Source organism: Nerophis lumbriciformis, linkage group LG33 (genome assembly GCF_033978685.3).
Source record: "Nerophis lumbriciformis linkage group LG33, RoL_Nlum_v2.1, whole genome shotgun sequence".
Taxonomy (NCBI): Eukaryota; Metazoa; Chordata; class Actinopteri; order Syngnathiformes; family Syngnathidae; genus Nerophis; species Nerophis lumbriciformis.
Genome location: NC_084580.2, coordinates 13,063,453 through 13,085,000, shown reverse-complemented (window position 1 = coordinate 13,085,000; position 21,548 = coordinate 13,063,453). Strand labels below are relative to the sequence as shown.

At 39.9% G+C, this 21,548-nt stretch overlaps 3 protein-coding genes across 8 annotated transcripts in view; 2 read left to right on the top strand and 1 right to left on the bottom strand.

Moving 5' to 3' along the window:
* Positions 1 to 4,655, top strand: part of ndufaf2 (NADH:ubiquinone oxidoreductase complex assembly factor 2) — a 64,032-nt gene extending 59,377 nt beyond the window's left edge. Inside the window, exon 4 of the mRNA XM_061928998.1 lies at positions 4,029 to 4,655. Coding sequence (XP_061784982.1) covers positions 4,029 to 4,271 — 243 coding nt within the window. The 3' untranslated portion in view covers positions 4,272 to 4,655. The remainder of the gene's footprint in view (positions 1 to 4,028) is intronic.
* A 4,143-nt stretch (positions 4,656 to 8,798) lies between these two features.
* Positions 8,799 to 16,536, bottom strand: smim15 (small integral membrane protein 15). Of its 3 annotated transcripts, none has more exons than XM_061928332.1 (2): positions 16,390 to 16,536; positions 8,799 to 9,361 (listed from the first exon to the last, which is right to left on the bottom strand). In XM_061928332.1, the coding sequence occupies exon 2, from the start codon at positions 9,338 to 9,340 to the stop codon at positions 9,125 to 9,127; it is 216 nt and encodes a 71-aa protein (XP_061784316.1). In that variant the 5' UTR covers positions 9,341 to 9,361; positions 16,390 to 16,536; the 3' UTR covers positions 8,799 to 9,124. The 3 variants fall into 3 exon arrangements, with proteins under 3 accessions (XP_061784316.1, XP_061784317.1, XP_061784318.1); XM_061928333.1 differs by lacking the exon at positions 16,390 to 16,536 and adding an exon at positions 16,237 to 16,360; XM_061928334.2 differs by lacking the exon at positions 16,390 to 16,536 and adding an exon at positions 9,515 to 10,016.
* The window catches only part of LOC133575635 (zinc finger SWIM domain-containing protein 6-like), a 165,348-nt gene continuing 160,287 nt past the window's right edge, over positions 16,488 to 21,548 (top strand). For 2 of the 4 annotated variants that reach the window (XM_061928330.1, XM_061928327.1), the window contains exons 1-2: positions 16,488 to 16,559; positions 20,028 to 20,147. The gene's annotated coding sequence lies outside the window, so the exon portion shown is untranslated. Of the gene's footprint in view, positions 16,583 to 20,027; positions 20,148 to 21,548 lie in introns of all 4 variants that reach the window. The other 2 variants (XM_061928329.1, XM_072912136.1) reach the window with 2 other exon arrangements.

Sequence of the window (21,548 nt, the reverse complement as noted above, 5' to 3'; positions counted from 1 at the left end):
GCCTTCTAACCAACGATTGGTATGTGTTTGTTTGGCATTAAAGGAAACTAACAACTATGAACTAGGTTTACAGCATATGAAATACATTTGGCAACAACATGCACTTTGAGAGTGCAGACAGCCCAATTTTCATCAATTAATATATTCTGTAGACATACCCTCATCCACGCTCTTTTCCTGAAAGCTAATCTGTCCAGTTTAAGGGACGGTGTGAGCCAAAACATCCAGGGGGTTTAGCTCGCTCGTCTGCGGGAACAAACTGCCGCCATTGCTTGCCGTGCTACCGAGGTCCTTTGTCCCTGAATTGCTCACACACTCCGGCAGATTCAATGGGGGTCTGGCGGCAGATTTCTTTGACTTTATCGTTGGAAATGCATCTGCTTTGAGTGTCGCAGGATATCCACACATTCTTGCCATCTCTGTCGTAGCATAGCTTTCGTCGGTAAAGTGTGCGGAACAAACGTCCAATTTCTTGCCACTTTCGCATCTTTGGGCCACTGGTGCAACTTGAATCCGTCCCTGTTCGTGTTGTTACACCCTCCGACAACACAGCGACGAGGCATGATGTCTCCAAGGTATGGAAAACAGTCGAAAAAACGGAAAATAACAGAGCTGATTTTACTCGGTGTTTGTAATGTGTTTGAGAAAATGGCGGATTGCTTCCCGATGTGACGTCACGTTGTGACGTCATCGCTCCGAGAGCGAATATTAGAAAGGCGTTTAATTCGCCAAAATTCACCCATTTAGAGTTCGGAAATCGGTTAAAAAAATATATGGTCTTTTTTCTGCAACATCAAGGTATATATTGACGCTTACATAGGTCTGGTGATAATGTTCCCCTTTAAATAAGTAAATGTTAGTGCCATTATCTTGACATAATATGATATGCGCTCGGCATCATGATTTTTTTTTTCATGCTTGAAGTAAGAAATTATTACTTTAAAAAAGTAGTTTTATACTTGTGAGTAGAGATGTCCGATAAATGCTTTAAAATGTAATATCGGAAATTATCGGTATGGTTTTTTTTTAGTATCGGGATTTTTTTTGTTTTGTTTTTTGTTTTTAATTAAATCAACATAAAAAACACAAGATGCACTTACAATTAGTGCACTAACCCAAAAAAAAAAAAACCTCCCCCATTTACACTCATTCACACAAAAGGGTTGTTTCTTTCTGTTATTAATATTCTGGTTCCTACATTATATATCAATATATATCAATACAGTCTGCAAGGGATACAGTCCGTAAGCACACATGATTGTGCGTGCTGCTGGTCCACTAATAGTACTAACCCTTAACAGTTAATTTGACTCATTTTCATTAATTACTAGTTTCTATGTAACTGTTCTTATATTGTTTTACTTTCTTTTTTATTCAAGAAAATGTTTTTGATTTATCCATCTTATTTTATTTTATTAATTTTTAAAAAAAAAGGACCTTATCTTCACTATACCTGGTTGTCCAAATTAGACATAATAATGTGTTGATTCCACGACTGTATATATCGGTATCGGTTGATAACGGTATCGGTAATTAAGAGTTGGACAATATCGGAATATCGGATATCGGATATAAAAGCCATTATCGGACATCCCTACTTGTGAGTGTTGATGACACAGCTTTGCAACAGTTGATATTCTAGTTTCAAGCATGTTTTACTCAATATAGGTCATCAAATCTCAGCAACAAGCTGTAATATCTTACTGAGATCATTTCGGACCAAAACCCTTAAAACAAGTAAAACACTCGAACATAAAATCTGGTTAGTGAGAAGAATTATCTTATCAGACAGAAAATAAGCAAATATCACCCTTATTTGAGGTATTTAATCTTACTTAGATTTCAGTTTTTGCAGTGCAGATGTTTTTATTTTTTACCCCTAAGTCAGAGGTGTCAAACTCAATTTCATTGAGGGCCACATTGAGTTATGGATGCCTCCAGAGGGCCACTTGTAGACGGGGATAATTTGTGAATACAAATGTATAGACATTCACCACATCTGTGTTTTTCAACCTTTTTTGAGCCAAGGCACATTTTTTATATTGCGGAGGCACACCACCAGCAGAAAACATTAAAAAATGAAACTCAGCAGCTGATACTGACAGTAAAACGTTGTTCTGGCAATTGTTGGATATAAATTCAAACCATAACCATCACTATAGCTCTTGTCTCAAAGGTCTTGTCACGACCTGTCACATCACGCCGCGACTTATTAAGAGATTTTTGGTGTTTTCCTGTGTGTAGTGTTTTAGTTCTTGCCTTTTGGTGGCTTTTCCTGTTTTGTTGGTATTTTCCTGTAGCCGTTTCATTTCTTCCCTGAGCGCTATTGCCCGCACCTGCTTTGTTTTAGCAATCAATAATATTTCAGTTGTTTTTATTAGAGATGTCCGACAGTCCGATATTATTGCCCGATAAATGCTTTAAAATTATTGGAAATTATCTGTATCGGTTTCTAAAAGTAAAATGTATGACTTTTTAAAACGCCGCTGTACGGAGTGGTACACGGACGTAGGGAGAAGTACAGAGCAGTTGCGTCTCCCAGTCATACTTGCCAACCCTCCTGATTTTCCCGGGAGACTCACGAATTTCAGTGCCCCTCCCGAAAATCTGCCGGGGCAACAATTCTCCTGAATTTCTCCCGATTTCCACCCAGACAACAATATTGGGGGCGTGCCTTAAAGGCATTGCATTTGCGTGCCGGCCCAATCACATAATATCTACGGCTTTTCACACACACACACAAGTGAATGCAACGCATACTTGGTCAACAGCCATACAGGTCACACTGAGGGTGGCCGTATAAACAACTTTAACACTGTTACTAATATGCTCCACATTGTGAACCCATACCAAACAAGAATGACAAACACATTTCGGGAGAACATACGCACCGTAACAAAACACAAACACAACAGAACAAATACCCAGAACCCCTTATAGCACTAACTCTTCCGGGACGCTACAATATACGACCCCCGCTACTCCCCCCCACCCACCCCCCACCTCAATCCCGCCCACCTCAACCTCCTCATGCTCTCTCAGGGAGAGCATGTCCCAAATTCCAAGCTGCTGTTTTGAGGCATGTTAAAAAAAAATAATGCATTTTGTGACTTCAATAATAAATATGGCAGTGCCATGTTGGCATTTTTTTTCCATAACTTGAGTCGATTTATTTTGGAAAACCTTGTTACATTGTTTAATGCATCCAGCGGAGCATCACAACACAATTAGGCATAATAATGTGTTAATTCCACGACTGTATATATCGATATCGGTTGATATCGGAATTGGTAATTAAGAGTTGGACAATATCGGAATATCAGATATCGGCAAAAAAGGCATTATCGGACATCTCTCTTTTTTTTTTTTTAATTTAACCAATCAGTTTTCAACTGAGTATTTGCTTATTACTGTTCTTATTAAATGCTTAAATTACGGTAATGGTTGACTTTTATGCATGTTTTTTTAACAAACCATATTTTTTTTAAACTTCATCAGGACACAAATATGTCACCTTCCCAAAAACTACTGTAAAAATATAATATATTGTTTTTTTCCCGACTTTAAATTTGGACTACTGAGCTTCTATTTGGTCTCCAGATGGCGCTACTATTCCCCATTTAAAGCATTCAGCACCACCTGTACTCTATGTGGGCTTGTTTGTGTGCTTTCCCTTTTTTACATTAAAAACACTGTGGAATTGTATAAACACTTACGGTATATATTTATATACATATAATATAATGGAAAAAATGTGTGTGTACGGTTAGCCTTTTATGGACAGTATGTTTATACAACGCCACTGTTTTTTAATCAAAAAAACGGAAAGCACACAGTCCGGTGCTGCAATTTAAGGACTGATTGTTCTAAAATGTTTTCACAATGAATTTCCTGTGATTTTTTTTGTTTTTAATCAAAATGGTATGAAGATCAAAAAATAATGGCAAAAAAAATATCCTTAGAATCTGTTATTGTTGACCTAAATCATGACGATCGACATACCAATGTCTTTGTCTGCTTTCCTGCAGGAGTTGGCAAAGAACGAAGCCTACAGGCAGCAGATTAAGCTGAAGGCCAAGGAGTGCGAGGAGAAAGACGCTCTCCTCAAAGCGAAGGAATTCAAAGACGGTCTGGTGGCGATGCCTTCCAAAACGGTGGCGAAGGGTCACGCGGCCGCCACCAGCTTTGGCAAGGAAGACATCAGCGAGGAGCCCACGAGTACCGCCAACACCTTTCAGCCGGGCTCCTGGCGGCCTAATCCCAAAAATTAAAAGACTAGAAATACGTCCACCATGGACAGTGCAACACAATCTGATGGGAATGATGCTTTTTTTTTTTTTTTTTTTTTTTTTTTAACAGCTCCTGCATTGGATCACTATAGTGTTCACTACAGGTGTACCTAATAAAGTGGCAAGGTCTGTCAATAAACAAGGCTGACAGCAACATGCAGGTACTTCGCTGAAATTGTATTCTAGTACAAGTAAAAGTATCTTCAACTATAAGTAAAAAAAAAAAAGATTAAAATCCACTTGGATTACTTTTTAAGGGTAGTTGGTCTCCTGTGTACTGCAGAAATGGAAAAAGTGATGACGTATAAAAACGTGTTCTTTATTATTGTTGCATTAATAAAATAAAAAATCACATTATGAACTATTTTTTATTTTACATTATTGATGAAGTATATTGTGAACGCATGGAGAACAGGAAGTTAAGAAAGGTGTTTAGCATAATGGAAAAGGGGAAAGATTAAATAAGCTCTGCTTCTTCCTACTCCTTTTCAAGCATGTTAAAAAGAGGAATTGGAAATTGTGATGCAATTGTATGTACAGTTGTGCTCATAAGTTTGCATACCATGGGAGAATTTATGATTTCTTGGCCATTCTTCAGAGAATATGAATGATAACACAAAAACCTTTCTTCCACTGATGCTTAACGGTTGTGTGAAGCTACTTATTGGCAAACAACTATGTTTACTCTTTTTAAATCAAAATGACAAAAGAAAGTACCCAAATGACCCTGATCAAAAGTTTACATACCCCAGTGACTTTGACCTGATAACATGCACAAAAGTTGACACAAACAGGTTTGAATGGCTAATCAAGGTTCCAATCCTCACTTGTGACCTGTTTGTTTGTAATTAATGTGTGTGTATAAAAGGTCAGTGAGTTTCTGGGCTTCTGACAGACCATTGCATTTTTCATCCAGTGCTGCACAGATGTTTCTGGATTCTGAGTCATGGGGAAGGCAAAATAACTGTCAAAGGATCTGCGAGAAAAGGTAATTGAACTGCATAAAACAGGAAAGGGGTATAAAAAGATATCCAAGGAATTGGGAATGCCAATCAGCAGTGTTCAAACGCTGATTAAGATGTGGAAAATGAGGGATTCAGGTAGACCAGCAAACATTTCAGCCACAACAGCCAGGAAAATTGTTTGAGATGCAAATAAAAATCCATAAATAACTTCAGCTGAAATACAGGACTCTCCGAAAAATTGTGGTGTGGCTGTTTCAAGATGCACAATAAGGAGGCACTTGAAGAAAAATGTGCTGCATGGTCGAGTCGCCAGAAGAAAGCCATTTCTGCGCAAATGTCACAAAGTATCCCGCTTACATTACGCCAAACAGCACAGAGACAAGCCTCAAAACTTCAGAAAAAAAGTAACTTGGAGTGATGAGACCAAAATTGAACTTTTTGGCCACTCGACCATGCAGCCCATTTTTCTTCAAGTGCCTCCTCCATCTTGAAACAGCCACACCACAATTTTTCAGAGAGTCCTGTATTTCAGCTGAAGTTATTTGTGGATTTTTCTTTGCATCTCGAACAATTTTCCTGGCTGTTGTGGCTGAAATCTTTGCTGGTCTACCTGAATCCCTCATTTTCCACTTCTTAATCAGCGTTTGAACATTGCTGATTGGCATTCTCAATTCCTTGGATATCTTTTTATACCCCTTTCCTGTTTTATGCAGTTCAATTACCTTTTCTCACAGATCCTTTGACAATTATTTTGCCTTCCCCATGACTCAGAATCCAGAAACATCTGTGCAGCACTGGATGAAAGATGCAATGGTCTGTCAGAAGCCCAGAAACTTCCTGACCTTTTATACACACACTAATTACAAACAAACAGGTCACAGGTGGAAGAAAGGTTTTTGTGTTATCATTCATATTCTATGAAGAATGGCCAAGAAATCATAAATTCTCCCAGGGTATGTAAACTTATGAGCACAACTGTATGTTCAAAATAAACTAACCATAAAGTGAACAAATGGAATATTTCCTGTAGAATTTCCCAGCAACAATGGACTTTTAAGGAGTACAACTGCACAATTAAAGTAACGCAATACTTTCCTATCCTAATATTTGTGGTCAAAATGTATATTTTTTTGTAAGGCAATGATAAAATACTATTATAACATGTATAATGATATTACAATTTTTTGGTTTTATTTGGATAAATGCTTTAAAATGTAACATCAAAAATGATCGGTATCGGTTTCAAAAAGTAAAATGTATGACTTTTTAAAACGCCGCTGTATACACGGACGTAGGGAGAAGTACATAGCACCAATAAACCTTAAAGTCACTGCCTTTGCGTGCCGGCCCAGTCACATAATATCTACGGCTTTTCACACACACAAGTGAATGCAATCCATACTTGGTCAACAGCCATACAGGTCACACTGAGGGTGGCCGTATAAACAACTTTAACACTGTTACAAATATGCGCCACACTGTGAACCCACACCAAACAACACTTACAAACACATTTCGGGAGAACATCCGCACCGTAACACAACAGAACAAATACCCAGAACCCCTTGCAGCACTAACTCTTCCGGGACGCTACAACATACACCCCCGCTACCTTCTACCCCCCATCTCAATCCTCATGCTCTCTCAGGGAGAGCATGTTCCAAATTCAAAGCTGCTGTTTTGAGGCTTGTTAAAAAAAATAATGCACTTTGTGACTTCAATAATAAATATGGCAGTGACATGTTGGCATTTTTTTTTTCCATAACTTGAGTTGATTTATTTTGGAAAACCTTGTTACATTGTTTAATGCATCCAGCGGGGCATCACAACAAAATTAGGCATGATAATGTGTTAATTCCATGACTGTATATATTGGTATCGGTTGATATCGGAATCGGTAATTAAGAGTTGGACAATATCGGAATATCGGCAAAAAAGCCATTATCGGAGGATGCTGGATATGATGTGATACACTCATTACAGGCAATGTGCTATGACCTTTCAGTTTAATATTTGTACACTATTACTTTTTTTTTAATTAACTTATCTCAATTTAAGATAAAGAAGACATTTCAACCAGGCTGTAGTCATCTATATCTACAGTATTACAGTATGGGGACGGCGTGGAGCGTTTGGGAGAGTGGCCGTGCCAGCAACCTGAGGGTTCCTGGTTCAATCCCCACCTTCTACCAACCTAGTCACGTCGGTTGTGTCCTTGAGCAAGACACTTCACCCTTGCTCCTGATGGGTCGTGGTTAGTGAATGTGTGAATCAGTGTGTGTGAATGTGGAAATAGTGTCCAAAGCGCTTTGAGTACCTTGAAGGTAGAAAAGTGCTATACAAGTATAACCCATTTATTAGATACTAAACAATTTTAACTACCGTATTTTCCGGACTATAAGTCGCAGTTTTTTTCATAGTTTGGCCGGGGGTGCGACTTATACTCAGGAGCGACTTATGTGTGAAATTATTAACACATTACCGTAAAATATCAAATATTATTTAGCTCATTCCCGTAAGAGACTAGACCAGGGGTCGGCAACCCAAAATGTTGAAAGAGCCATATTGAGCCAAATCTGTCTGGAGCCGCAAAAAATTAAAAGCCTTATTACATACAGATAGTGTGTCATGAGATATACATTGAATTAATATGACTTAAAGGAAACTAAATTACCTCAAATATAGCTACAAATGAGGCATAATGATGCAATATGTACATATAGCTAGCCTAAATAGCATGTTAGCATCGATTAGCTCGCAGTCATGCAGTGACCAAAATGTCTGATTAGCACTCCACACAAGTCATAACATCAACAAAACTCACCTTTGTGGATTCATGCAACTTTAAAAGTTTGGCGGACAACATGAGACAGAAAAAGAAGTGGCATAAAACACGTCCTAGAAAGTCGCAGAAAGATATACATGTAAACAAACTAAGGTGAGTTCAATGACTGCAAAAATTAGTAGGACAAAACGGCGCTCGCCAAATACTCGAATCAGTGAAGCATGTTTAATATAAACAGTGTGCTTTATAACAATTAGGGAGGTTTGTGTCATGTTTGTCCTCCTACAGAAACCATATTAAAACAAAAAAAAAGTTTTTTCCCCTCAACTTTTTCCATTTTTCATACATTTTTGAAAAAGCTCCAGAGAGCCACTAGGGCGGCGCTAAAGAGCCGCATGCGGCTCTAGAGCCGCGGGTTGCCGACTCCTGGACTAGACGTATAAGATTTCATGGGATTTAGCGATTAGGAGTGACAGATTGTTTGGTAAACGTATAACATGTTCTATATGTTATAGTTATTTGAATGACTCTTACCATAATATGTTACGTTAACATACCAGGCACGTTCTCAGTTGTTCACTATTCTTTATTTATTTTAAATTGCCTTTCAAATGTCTATTCTTGGTGTTGGGTTTTATCAAATAAATTTCCCCAAAAAGTGCGACTTATATATGTTTTTTTCCTTCTTTATTATGCATTTTCGGCCGGTGCGACTTATACTCCGAAAAATACGGTACTAACAAATTGCACACAAAACACTTTTAAAATGATCCATGAGCGCTTTATTGTTAAAAAATGAAATTGTTATAGAGAGAAGAAGTCATTAATTGAATGGAACAGAGGTGTTATTGGAATGTGCAGCAACAGCTGTGTACAAAAATGTCTTGCTGAGGCAAGTCCAACATGGACGAGCTTCCTCTAAACGGGGAACGTCCATCTCGTTTAGCACGTGTGGGACGTCGGTCCAGTGTTCCTGCTCCTTGCACAGAGTTAGAGTGTCTGTGCGGGTGGTAAGGCACAAGCGGGGACTACTGGGTCGCATGATGGCCCCCACTTTCCCTGTTACATAACACAACAAAGTCCTTCTAGTTCCTCTTCACCTTGGCCAGGTTCTCCTGGCGTCTCTGCTTCCTCTTCTGCTCCTTGTCCCTCGCCTCGATCATCTTGGCCAGTTTCCACGACAACACGGCGCTGGCGATGAAAAGGGGCGTGAGGGCCAGGATGACGGTGGTCAGGAAGCCGTAGGGGTCTTTGGCAGCCCACTCCACCACGTAATCTGCCCATGCTCTGACGTCGATCATGGTGGTCAGCGGTGATCAAACCTTAAGAGCGGCAATGCTGGGGTCAAAACATGGTCTCTTCCCAACAGGTATTTACTCACCAACAAAGTCAAAAGCGATTTCCTTCAAAATCATTCATGGTTATTACCCTGTAAAGACTGTGATGGTTAGATACAAGAAGGACATTGATGTTACCTGCACCTTATGCAACATGCATCCTCAGACTGTTTACCACCTGTTTTGGACTTGTGCAAACCCTCGATCACTATGGCAGTTTCATCTTGGACGATATTCATGACACATTTGTGCGATTTGGATTTACACTGTATGAAAAAAAAATTTGAAAATTAATTTTACCTTTGCAACCTCATTATACTATTGGCTAAGTTTTATATTCATAAATGTAAGTTTCTCATTACATGACCTCTTTTTTGTGCCTTTAAAAAAGAATTACAACTCTACGTTAAAACGCTCTCTACCTCTAACAACCAAAAAGCTGTGAAAACTATGATGCGGTGTTCCAAATTTGGATTATTTACGGAACTTGTGCAAGCCTATGGCTTTACACAGGGGTGTCAAACTCAAATACAGAGTGGGCCAAAATTTAAAACTGAACAAAGCCACGGGCCAAAGTTGAACAAATTAACCTTTAACGTACTCTACGAGCTATCATCACGTCCGCTTTTCATCCATTCTAACATCGTTCAGACCCAGTCACAAGATATGTGCGGCTTTTGAACGCACACACGAGGGAATGAATGCCTACTTCATCAACAGCGATACAGGTTACACTGAGGGTGCCAGTATAAAAAACTTTAACACTGTTAGAAATATACGCCACACTGTAAATCCACACCAAACAAGAATGACAAACACATTTCGGGAGAACATCAACAACACAACATAAACACAACAGAACAAATACCCAGAATCCTTTGCAGCACTAACTCTTCCGGGACGCTACAAAATACACCCCCGCTACCACCAAACCTCCCCCCACACACACACCTTGTAGCGTCCCGGAAGAGTTAGTGCTGCAAAGGGTTCTGGTTTGGTGTGGATTCACAGTGTGGCGTATATTTCTAACAGTGTTAAAGTTTTTTATTCGGCTACCCTCAGTGTAACCTGTATTGCTGTTGATGAAGTATGCGTTGCATTCTAATGTGTGTGCGTGCAGAAGCCGCACATGTTATGTGACTGGGCCAGCATTCATTGGGCTGGTTGGCGTTTGGAAGACTGCCGGGAGGATCGGCGGGCCAGCTTTAGTGTTAATTTGATATCGCCTCAAGGGCCAAGTGAAATTACACGGCGGGCCAAATTTGGCCCGCGGGCCAGAGTTTGACACCCATGGCTTTACATATTGTTCCACACGCACACACACATATATATATATATATATATATATATATTTATAGTGTATTTTGCATTCTATTTTAGTTACTTTATTGAGTTTACAACCCCCTGGCGCTGTTTTGTACTGTTTTTGTACTTGTTTTGATTATTATTATTTCTTGATTGTATGTAAATGTTGCATATTACGGAGCCCCTAAAGGGACATGGATGTTTTGCGAGATCTCTCAATACTTTTTGCGAGATCTCGCTGTACTTTTTCCGAGATCTCGCTATGCTTTTTGCGAGCTCTCTCAATACTTTTTGCGAGATCTCGCTAGACTTTTTGCGAGATCTTGCTACACAATTTTTTGCGAGATCTCGCAAAAGTTTTTCTTTCCCTATGTCATTGAACCGGAAGTGAAACCGACACAGCGATGGAGGAGCGGGAGCCTACCCTTCATCTGTGCTCTGTTGTGGGACCATAATACGATTTGATGTCTTTATATGTTAGGCTAATACTAAAATAGAAATCAACAAACTTCTCCCACGGACGATGGGTAGGCTCCTTTATCGCTTTGTCTGTTTTCCTTTCGGTTCACTGACAGGAAAAAAAACTTTTGCGAGATTTCGCAAAAAGTATTGCGAGAGCTCGCAAAAGTATGGCAAGATCTCGCAGTACTTTTTGCGTGATGCTGCAGTACTTTTTGCAAGATCCCGCAGTACTTTTAGCGAGATCCCGCAATACTTTTTGCTGGATCCCGCAGTACTTTTTGCTGGATCCCGCAGTACTTTTAGCGAGATCCCGCAGTACTTTTAGCGAGATCCCGCAGTACTTTTAGCGAGATCCCGCAATACTTTTTGCGAGATGCTGCTGTACTTTTTGCGAGATCCCGCAATGCTTTTTGCGAGATCTCGCAGTACTTTGTGCGAGATCTCTCAATACTTTTTGAGGTGATCTTGCTACACAATTTTTTTTGCGAGATCTCCCAAAAGTTTTTTTTTTCTATGCCAGTGAACCGGAAGTGAAACCGACACAGCGATGGAGGAGCGGGAGCCTACCCTTCATCTGTGCTCTGTTGTGGGACCATAATACGATTTGATGTCTTTATATGTTAGGCCAATACTAAAAACTTTTCCCACAGACAATGGGTAGGCTCCTCCATCGCTTTGTCTGTTTCACTTCCGGTTCACCACCGCTGTGTCTGTTTCACTGAAATAGGAAAAAAAAACTTTTGCGAGATTTCGCAAAAATTACTGTGAGATCTTGTAAAACATTGTTTCCCCTCCATGTCCCTTAAGGGGCTCCGTAGCATATTACAAATAAAGGTTTATTTACATACTTGCCACCTTTGAGACCTCCGATTTCGGGGGGCGGGGGCGTGGTTGGGGGCGGGGCGTGGTTAAGAGGGGAGGAGTAAATTTACAGCTAGAATTCACCAAGTCAAGTATTTCACACACATATATATATATATATACAGTGGGGCAAAAAAGTATTTAGTCAGCCACCAATTGTGCAAGTTCTCCCACTTAAAATGATGACAGAGGTCTGTAATTTTCATCATAGGTACACTTCAACTGTGAGAGACAGAATGTGAAAAAAAAATCCAGGAATTCACATTGTAGGATTTTTAAAGAATTTATTTGTAAATTATGGTGGAAAATAAGTATTTGGTCAATAACAAAAATTCAACTCAATACTTTGTAATATAACCTTTGTTGGCAATAACAGAGGTCAAACGATTACTATAGGTCTTTACCAGGTTTGCACACACAGTAGCTGGTATTTTGGCCCATTCCTCTATGCAGATCTTCTCGAGAGCAGTGATGTTTTGAGGCTGTCGCCGAGCAACACGGACTTTCAACTCCCTCCACAGATTGTCTATGGGGTTGAGGTCTAGAGACTGGCTAAGCCACTCCAGGACTTTCAAATGCTTCTTACGGAGCCACTCCTTCGTTGCCCGGGCGGTGTGTTTGGGATCTTTGTCATGCTGGAAGACCCAGCCACGTTTCATCTTCAAAGCTCTCACTGATGGAAGGAGGTTTTGGCTCAAAATCTCACGATACATGGCCCCATTCATTCTTTCCTTAACACGGATCAGTCGGCCTGTCCCCTTAGCAGAAAAACAGCCCCAAAGCAGGATGTTTCCACCCCCATGCTTCACAGTAGGTATGGTGTTCTTGGGATGCAACTCAGTATTCTTCTTCCTCCAAACACGACGAGTTGAGTTTATACCAAAAAGTTATATTTTGGTTTCATCTGACCACATGACATTCTCCCAATCTTTGCTGTATCATCCATGTGCTCTCTGGCAAACTTCAGACGGGCCTGGACATGCACTGGCTTAAGCAGGGGGACACGTCTGGCACTGCAGGATTTGATTCCCTGTCGGCGTAGTGTGTTACTGATGGTAACCTTTGTTACTTTGGTCCCAGCTCTCTGCAGGTCATTCACCAGGTCCCCCCATGTGGTTCTGGGATTTTTGCTCACCGTTCTCATGATCATTTTGACCTCACGGGATGAGATCTTGCGTGGAGCCCCAGATCGAGGGAGATTATCAGTGGTCTTGTATGTCTTCTATTTTCTGATAATTGCTCCCACAGTTGATTTTTTCACACCAAGCTGCTTGCCTATTGTAGATTCACTCTTCACAGTCTAGTGCAGGTCTTCAATTATTTTCCTGGTGTCCTTCGACAGCTCTTTGGTCTTGGCCATAGTGGAGTTTGGAGTCTGACTGTTTGAGGTTGTGGACAAGTGTCTTTTATACAGATAACGAGTTCAAACAGGTGCCATTAATACAGGTAACGAGTGGAGGACAGAAGAGCTTCTTAAAGAAGAAGTTACAGGTCTGTGAGAGCCAGAGATCTTCCTTGTTTGAAGTGACCAAATACTTATTTTCCACCATAATTTACAAATAAATTCTTCAAAATTCCTACAATGTGATTTCCTGGATTTTTTTTCCCACATTCTGTCTCTCACAGTTGAAGTGTACCTATGATGAAAATTACAGACCTCTGTCATAATTTTAAGTGGGAGAACTTGCACAATCGGTGGCTGACTAAATACTTTTTTGCCCCACTGTATATATATATATATATATATACATACAAGAAATACTTGACTTTCAGTGAATTCTAGCTATAAATATATATTTTATTATATATATCCATCCATTTTTATTTTATATATATATAAATCATTTATATACCGTATTTTCCGCACTATAAGGCGCACCGGATTATTAGCCGCACCTTCTATGAATTACATATTTCATAATTTTGTCCACCAATAAGCCGCCCCGGACTATAAGCCGCGCCTACGCTGCGCTAAAGTGAATGTCAAAAAAACGCTGCGCTAAAGTGAATGTCAAAAAAACAGTCAGATAGTTCAGTCAAACTTTAATAATATATTGAAAACCAGCGTTCTAACAACTCTGTCCCAAAATGTACGCAAATGTGCAATCACAAACATAGTAAAATTCAAAATGGTGTAGAGCAATAAATAGCAACATAATGTTGCTCGAACGTTAATGTCACAACACACAAAATAAACATAGCGCTCACCTTCTGAAGTTATTCTTCATTCGTAAATCCTTCGAATTCTTCGTCTTCGGTGTCCGAATTGAAAAGTTGCGCAAGCGTGGGATCCAAAAATGGCCGGCTCCGCCTCGTCGAAGTCATCGGATTCAGTGTCGCTGTTGTTGTGCAGCAGTTCTGTGAATCCTGCCTTCCGGAAAGCTCGGACCACAGTTGTGACCGAAACTATCTGCCCAGGCATTTACGATCCACTGGCAGATGTTGGCGTATGTCGACCGGCGCTATCTGCCCGTCTTAGTGAAGGTGTGTTCGCCTTCGGAGCTGTGTGAAAAAAGCCACCCGGCCTCTTCGCGTAAACTTCCCTTAACCACTCGCTCATCTTTTCTTCATCCATCCATCCCTTCGAGTTAGCTTTTATGATGACGCCGGCTGGAAAGGTCTCTTTTGGCAAGGTCTTCCTTTTGAATATCACCATGGGTGGAAGTTAGCATGGCAAGCTAGAACCACAGTGAAGGATGACTTCTCATTCCCTGTGGTGCGAATATTCACCGTACGTGCTCCCGTTCCACAGTGCAGTTCACAGGAATATCAGTTGCTGTGAAATACGGTAGTAATCCGTGTGCGGATGGAGAGATTGCGTCTTTTTATGAACCGGATCCTTGTCGCGTAGTAGGAGCCATTTTGTGGTCTTTACAGATGTAAACAGGAAATGAAACGTACGGTGATATCCGCGCGTTTTTTCTTCTTCTTCCGGGGGCGGGTGAAGCGCTTCCTGTTCTATGGGGGCGGGTGCTTTCCTTGGCGGTTGCTTGCGTAGAAGAAGAAGCGCTTCCTGTTCTACCGGGAAAAAAGATGGCGGCTGTTTACCGAAGTTGCGAGACCGAAACTTTATGAAAATGAATCGTAATAAAGCGCACCGGGTTATAAGGCGCACTGTCAGCTTTTGAGAAAAATTGTGGTTTTTAGGTGCGCCTTATAGTGCGGAAAATACGGTATATATATATAAAATAAATACTTGAATTTCAGTGTTCATTTATTTACACATATACACACACATAACACTCATCTACTCATTGTTGAGTTAAGGGTTGAATTGTCCATCCTTGTTCTATTCTCTGTCACTATTTTTCTAACCATGCTGAACACCCTCTCTGATGATGCATTGCTGTGTGGCACGCACAAAAGTGCTTTCATCAAATGCACTAGATGGCAGTATTGTCCTGTTTAAGAGTGTCACAACATTGCTGTTTACGGCAGACGAACTGCTTTACGGTAGACGAAAACGTGACTGCTGTTGTTGTGTGTTGTTTCCGCGCTGGGAGGACATTAATGAAACTGCCTAACAGTAAACACACATAAGAAACCAAGAACTCACCCTCCATCATTCTACAGTTATAACGTGATTGGGCAGGTACACTGTTTATATTGTGGGAAAGCGGACTGAATTTCGGGAGAAAATGTGTCCCGGGAGGTTTTCGGGAGAGGCGCTGAATTTCGGGAGTCTCCCGGAAGATCCGGGAGGGTTGGCAAGTATGTTTATTTAAAAAAAAACAACCTTAAAGCGGCAAAGCAGGGTATAATAACACCACGTCACTGTAGCTTTAAAGGCATGTATATCATGTATTAAAATATCCATGCAACAGTATGATGTTGTTTACAAAGCCCGCCATCTTTGTTTATCACACCAGCGGCACGAACCGCAACACAAATAACGGCATCGACACAATTTTGGAACAAAACACACAGACGTAAACAACGTATTTAAACTAACATGCGCTGGCACAATGAACGTCACACCTCTGGAACTACACCGAACAAAACATCTCAGGACTCGTCTTCGTTTACGGAGGCGATCGCTGACTTGTTGGAACTACAAAGCTTTATAAGACACGCCGCGTAGCTAACCATGCTAGCTTCCGTCACGGAACAATAACCATTATTTGTAAACTCCAAATAGCTCCACGTCCGGATGAGTCACAACTTGACTTGTGGCCGACATAAACATGAAGTTTGCAGGGGGAGATGATGAGGGATTCAGCAACATTACTTACCAGGGTTAGCATCGTTAGCATGCAAATAATAGCCGAACTTTACGAACGATACGCTTGACAGCAAAATACGCTCCTTTAAAAAAAAACTACTTCAAAGGGTAAGTTTGACTTTACATTCGTTTATAGAAAACAACTTAAAAGCAACATACTAACCTGTGTGCAGTGACTTTTCGTGCTTCTAACCTTTCGCTTTCTCTTCCGGAAGTAGGCGTTTGGCGGATGTGACGTCACGCAGATGGGAGTTGTAGTCCTATTTGCCAAAGCGGCATAAACAACGTCCGGCTTTAATGGTGGCCCAATAAAGGCATATTGCGTCTCATGGGGTGAGTTTTTAGCCACATTTAAGGTAAATAAAACAGTCAATGTTGTATTTAATCCGTATAAAAACAAGAATTGAGTGCTATTAATGAATAATTTGTGGTGGGCTTTGTTGTGTTGTATTGTTATTTTGAGGACAATTGAACAATAGGTAATTGTTTGGACGATATGCATACTCATTGTGTGCTAAGAAACAGCAAAACTATCTGTTGATAGCAATATAATATACGTATACTCAATATAAGTATATACAAAAAAATGGCAATATTTACTGTAGATTAATTCCTCAAAAATACACGATTGGGTTATTTATTTATTCAACTGCAGATAGTACAATGTATTTAGTTTTAAATCAGGAAATGGGTGGAGCTTGAAATTATGTGCTAAGAAACATTACAATGGCTATTGATAGAAATATAATATCTGTAAACTCAATATATGTATATACCAAAAAAAGGCAATATTTACTGTAGATTAATTCCTCAAAAATACACGATTGGTTTATTTATTTATTCAACTGCAGATAGTACAATGTATTTTGTTTTAAATCAGGAAATGGGTGGAGCTTAAAATTATGTGCTAAGAAACATTACAATTATTACATGCGAATGGCTGTTGATAGCAAAAAAATATCTGTATATTCAATACATGTATATACCAAAAAAAAGGCAATATTTACTGTAGATTAATTCCTCAAAATACAAGATTAGGTTATGTATTTATTCAACTGCAGATAGTACAACGTATTTTGTTTTAAATCAGGAAATGCTTGGAAATGGGTGGAGCTTAAAATTAATGTGCTAAGAAACAGTACAATTATTATATGCGAATGGCTGTTGATAACATATGTATATACCAAAAAAGGCAATATTTACTGTAGATTAATTTCTCAAAATACAAGATTATGTGATGTATTTATTCAACTGCAGATAGTACAATGTGTTTTTTTTTAGAGTCAGGAAATGCTTGGAAATGGGTGGAGCTTAAAATTAATGTGCTAAGAAACATTACAATTATTATATACGAATGGCTATTGATAGCAATATAATATCTGTAAACTCAATATATGTATATACCAAAAAAGGCAATATTTACTGTAGATTAATTCCTTAAAATACAAGATTAGGTGATGTATTTATTCAACTGCAGATAGTACAACGTATTTTGTTTTAAATCAGGAAATGGGTGGAGCTTAAAATTATGTGCTAAGAAACAGTACAATTATTATATGCAAATGGCTGTTGATAATATATGTATATACCAAAAAAAGGCAATATTTACTGTAGATTAATTTCTCAAAATACAAGATTATGTGATGTATTTATTCAACTGCAGATAGTACAATGTATTGTGTTTTAAAGTCTGGAAATGCTTGGAAATGGGTGGAGCTTAAAATTAATGTGCTAAGAAACGGTACAATTATTATATGCAAATGGCTGTTGATAATATATGTACAGTATATACCAAAAAAAAGGCAATATTTACTGTAGATTAATTTCTCAAAATACAAGATTAGGTGATGTATTTATTCAACTGCAGATAGTACAATGTATTGTGTTTTGAAGTCGGGAAATGCTTGGAAATGGGTGGAGCTTAAAATTAATGTGCTAAGAAACAGTACAATTATATGCGAATGGCTGTTGATTATATATGTATATACCAAAAAAAGGCAATATTTACTGTAGATTCATTTCTTAAAATACAAGATTAGGTGATGTATTTATTCAACTGCAGATAGTACAATGTATTTTGTTTTAAGTCGGGAAATGCTTGGAAATGGGTGGAGCTTAAAATTATGTGCTAAGAAACAGTACAAATACTATATGCGAATGGCTGTTGATAGCAATATAATATCTGTATACTCAATATGTGTATATACCAAAAAACGGCAATATTTACCGTAGATTAATTCTTCAAAATACAAGATTAGGTTATTTATTTATTCAATTGCTGATTGTACAATGTATTTTGTTTTAAATCAGGAAATGCTTGGAAATGGGTGGAGCTTAAAATTATGTGCTAAGAAACAGTACAATTATTATATGCGAATGGTTGTTGATAGCAATATAATATCTGTATACTTAATATATGTATATACAAAAAAAAAGGCAATATTTACTGTAGATTAATTCCTCCAAATACACGATTAGGTGATGTATTTATTTAACTTCAGATAGCACAATGTATTTTGTTTTAAATCAGGAAATGCTTGGAAATGGGTGGAGCTTAAAATTATGTGCTAAGAAACAGTACAATTATTATATGCGAATGGCTGTTGATAATATATGTACCGGTATATACCAAAAAAAGGCAATATTTACTGTAGATTAATTCCTCAAAACACAAGATTAGGTTATTTATTTATTCAATTGCCGATTGTACAATGTATTTTGTTTTAAATCAGGAAATGCTTGGAAATGGGTGGAGCTTAAAATTATGTGCTAAGAAACAGTGAAATTATTATATGCGAATGGCTGTTGATAGCAATATAATATCTGTATACTCAATATATGTATATACCATAAAAAGGCAATATTTAATGTTGACTAATTCTTCAAAATACAAGATTAGGTGATTTATTTATTCAACTGCAGATAGTACAATGTATTTTGTTTTAAATCAGGAAATGGGTGGAGCTACAAATTGAATTTAATTGTTACTTCCCTGTTACAATGGCATACAATCATTAGTTTTCTAAAAGTAGTTTTATTCTTAGTGCCTATTAATAATGCTGTGCAGTGGAAGGTGCAGCTAATCACTAACTACTGTACTTAAGTTTAAATAGACATTCTTGTAGGAGCGGAAGGTACTTTAGGACTATGCACCAGGCCAAAGTTAGGTTTATTAAAGTTTGCCCTTGCTACATGACTGCATGTTTTCTTTGATCTCTGTTTTCTGAACCAAGTAAAAACCCAGTTTTTTTTTACTCAAGACTTAAGGCTTCATGTGCCACAAGATCTGAGGAAAATGAAAGCATTCCGTGGTCTAAGTAGAAACTGACAGTAGACGGAACCTAGTAGCCAGATAAAAAAGGAAACATGACACCTGGCTTTGATTAGGGAAAAAAAAACCTGATCACCAGTAAATGCTCTGTTTGAACACTACAGCAAATTATAAAGCAATAACGCCACTCAGAAAGCAGAAAAGGTAGCCAAAAAAGATCCACTGGCCCTCTTGAGAAAGATGACTAAACATAACAAAGAGGGACCTCCTGGCTTTGTGAACTTCCTGTGGGGAAGTATTGAAACCAAATCAGGTTAGGCCACATCTGCTCGCTCCATACGGCATGGATCGCTTTCAGAGCGGTTCAAAGGCCAGCCTTTTTAGTCCTGCTCGCAGGAGTCAGGGCAAGGGCAGCTGGGAACACATAGCAGACGCATGGCATTCTGATTTATTAGCATACTTTTGTTTTATAGACAATTAAGGCAAGCAATCTGGTGACCATTTTGTTCAATTGTTTTTAATTATTATAGTCGTTTCTGTCATGGGGAGAGCACGGAGGTTGGCGATGTAACCACAACTCTATGAGCTCTCCCAAAGAAGCTGGCTGGCACTATTTTCCTGTCACAGTGGAGCTATCAACACACAGGAAGGTGGGCATGCAAAAATGACTGTACTGTACAACATTTGGTATTCATCCACCTCCACTAAGTTGTGTGTGTTTTTAATGGCTGTTATGGGAAAGTAATGACCCTGGCCAGACACTGAGACATTTCCTATACCTTTTTTGGTGCCTATTAAGGAAGTACATTTTCTTCATATAGAAGTTCTCACAGAGAGAGGTGCTTCACATGGTTAAAATACAAATAGTACAATCAAACAAGCATACATATGTATGACGCAACAGCCGAAACATCCATCCATCCATCCATCCATCCATCCATCTTCTTCCGCTTATCCGAGCCTAAGCAGGGAAGCCCAGACTTCCCTCTCCCCAGCCACTTCGTCCAGCTCCTCCCGGGGGATCCCGAGGCGTTCCCAGGCCAGCCGGGAGAGATAGTCTTCCCAACGTGTCCTGGGTCTTCCCTGTGGCCTCCTACCGGTCGGACGTGCCCTAAACACCTCCCTAGGGAGGCGTTCGGGTGGCATCCTGACCAGATGCCCGAGCCACCTCATCTGGCTCCTCTCGATGTGGAGGAGCAGCGGTTTTACTTTGAGCTCCTCCCGGATGACAGAGCTTCTCACCCTATCTCTAAGGGAGAACCCCGCCACCCGGCGGAGGAAACTCATTTCGGCCGCTTGTACCCGTGATCTTGTAATTTCGGTCATGACCCAAAGCTCATGACCATAGGTGAGGATGGGAACGTAGATCGACCGGTAAATCGAGAGCTTTGCCTTCCGGCTCAGCTCCTTCTTCACCACAACGGATCGATACAGCGTCCGCATGACTGAATACGCCGCACCGATCCGCCTGTCGATCTCACGATCCACTCTTCCCTCACTCGTGAACAAGACTCCGAGGTACTTGAAATCCTCCACTTGGGGAAAGATCTCCTCCCCAACCCAGAGATTGCACTCCACCCTTTTCCGGGCGAGAACCATGGACTCGGACTTGGAGGTGCTGATTCCCATCCCAGTCGCTTCACACTCGGCTGCAAACCGATCCAGTGAGAGCTGAAGATCCTGGCCAGATGAAGCCATCAGGACCACATCATCTGCAAATAGCAGAGACCTAATCCTGCAGCCACCAAACCAGATACCCTCAACGCCTTGACTGCGCCTAGAAATTCTGTCCATAAAGGTTATGAACAGAATCGGTGACAAAGGGCAGCCTTGGCGGAGTCCAACCCTCACTGGAAACAGGTCCGACTTACTGCCGGCAATGCGGACCAAGCTCTGACACTGATCATACAGGGAGCGGACCGCCACAATCAGACGGTCCGATACCCCATACTCTCTGAGCACTCCCCACAGGACTTCCCGGGGTACACGGTCGAACGCCTTCTCCAAGTCCACAAAGCACATGTAGACTGGTTGAGCAAACTCCCATGCAC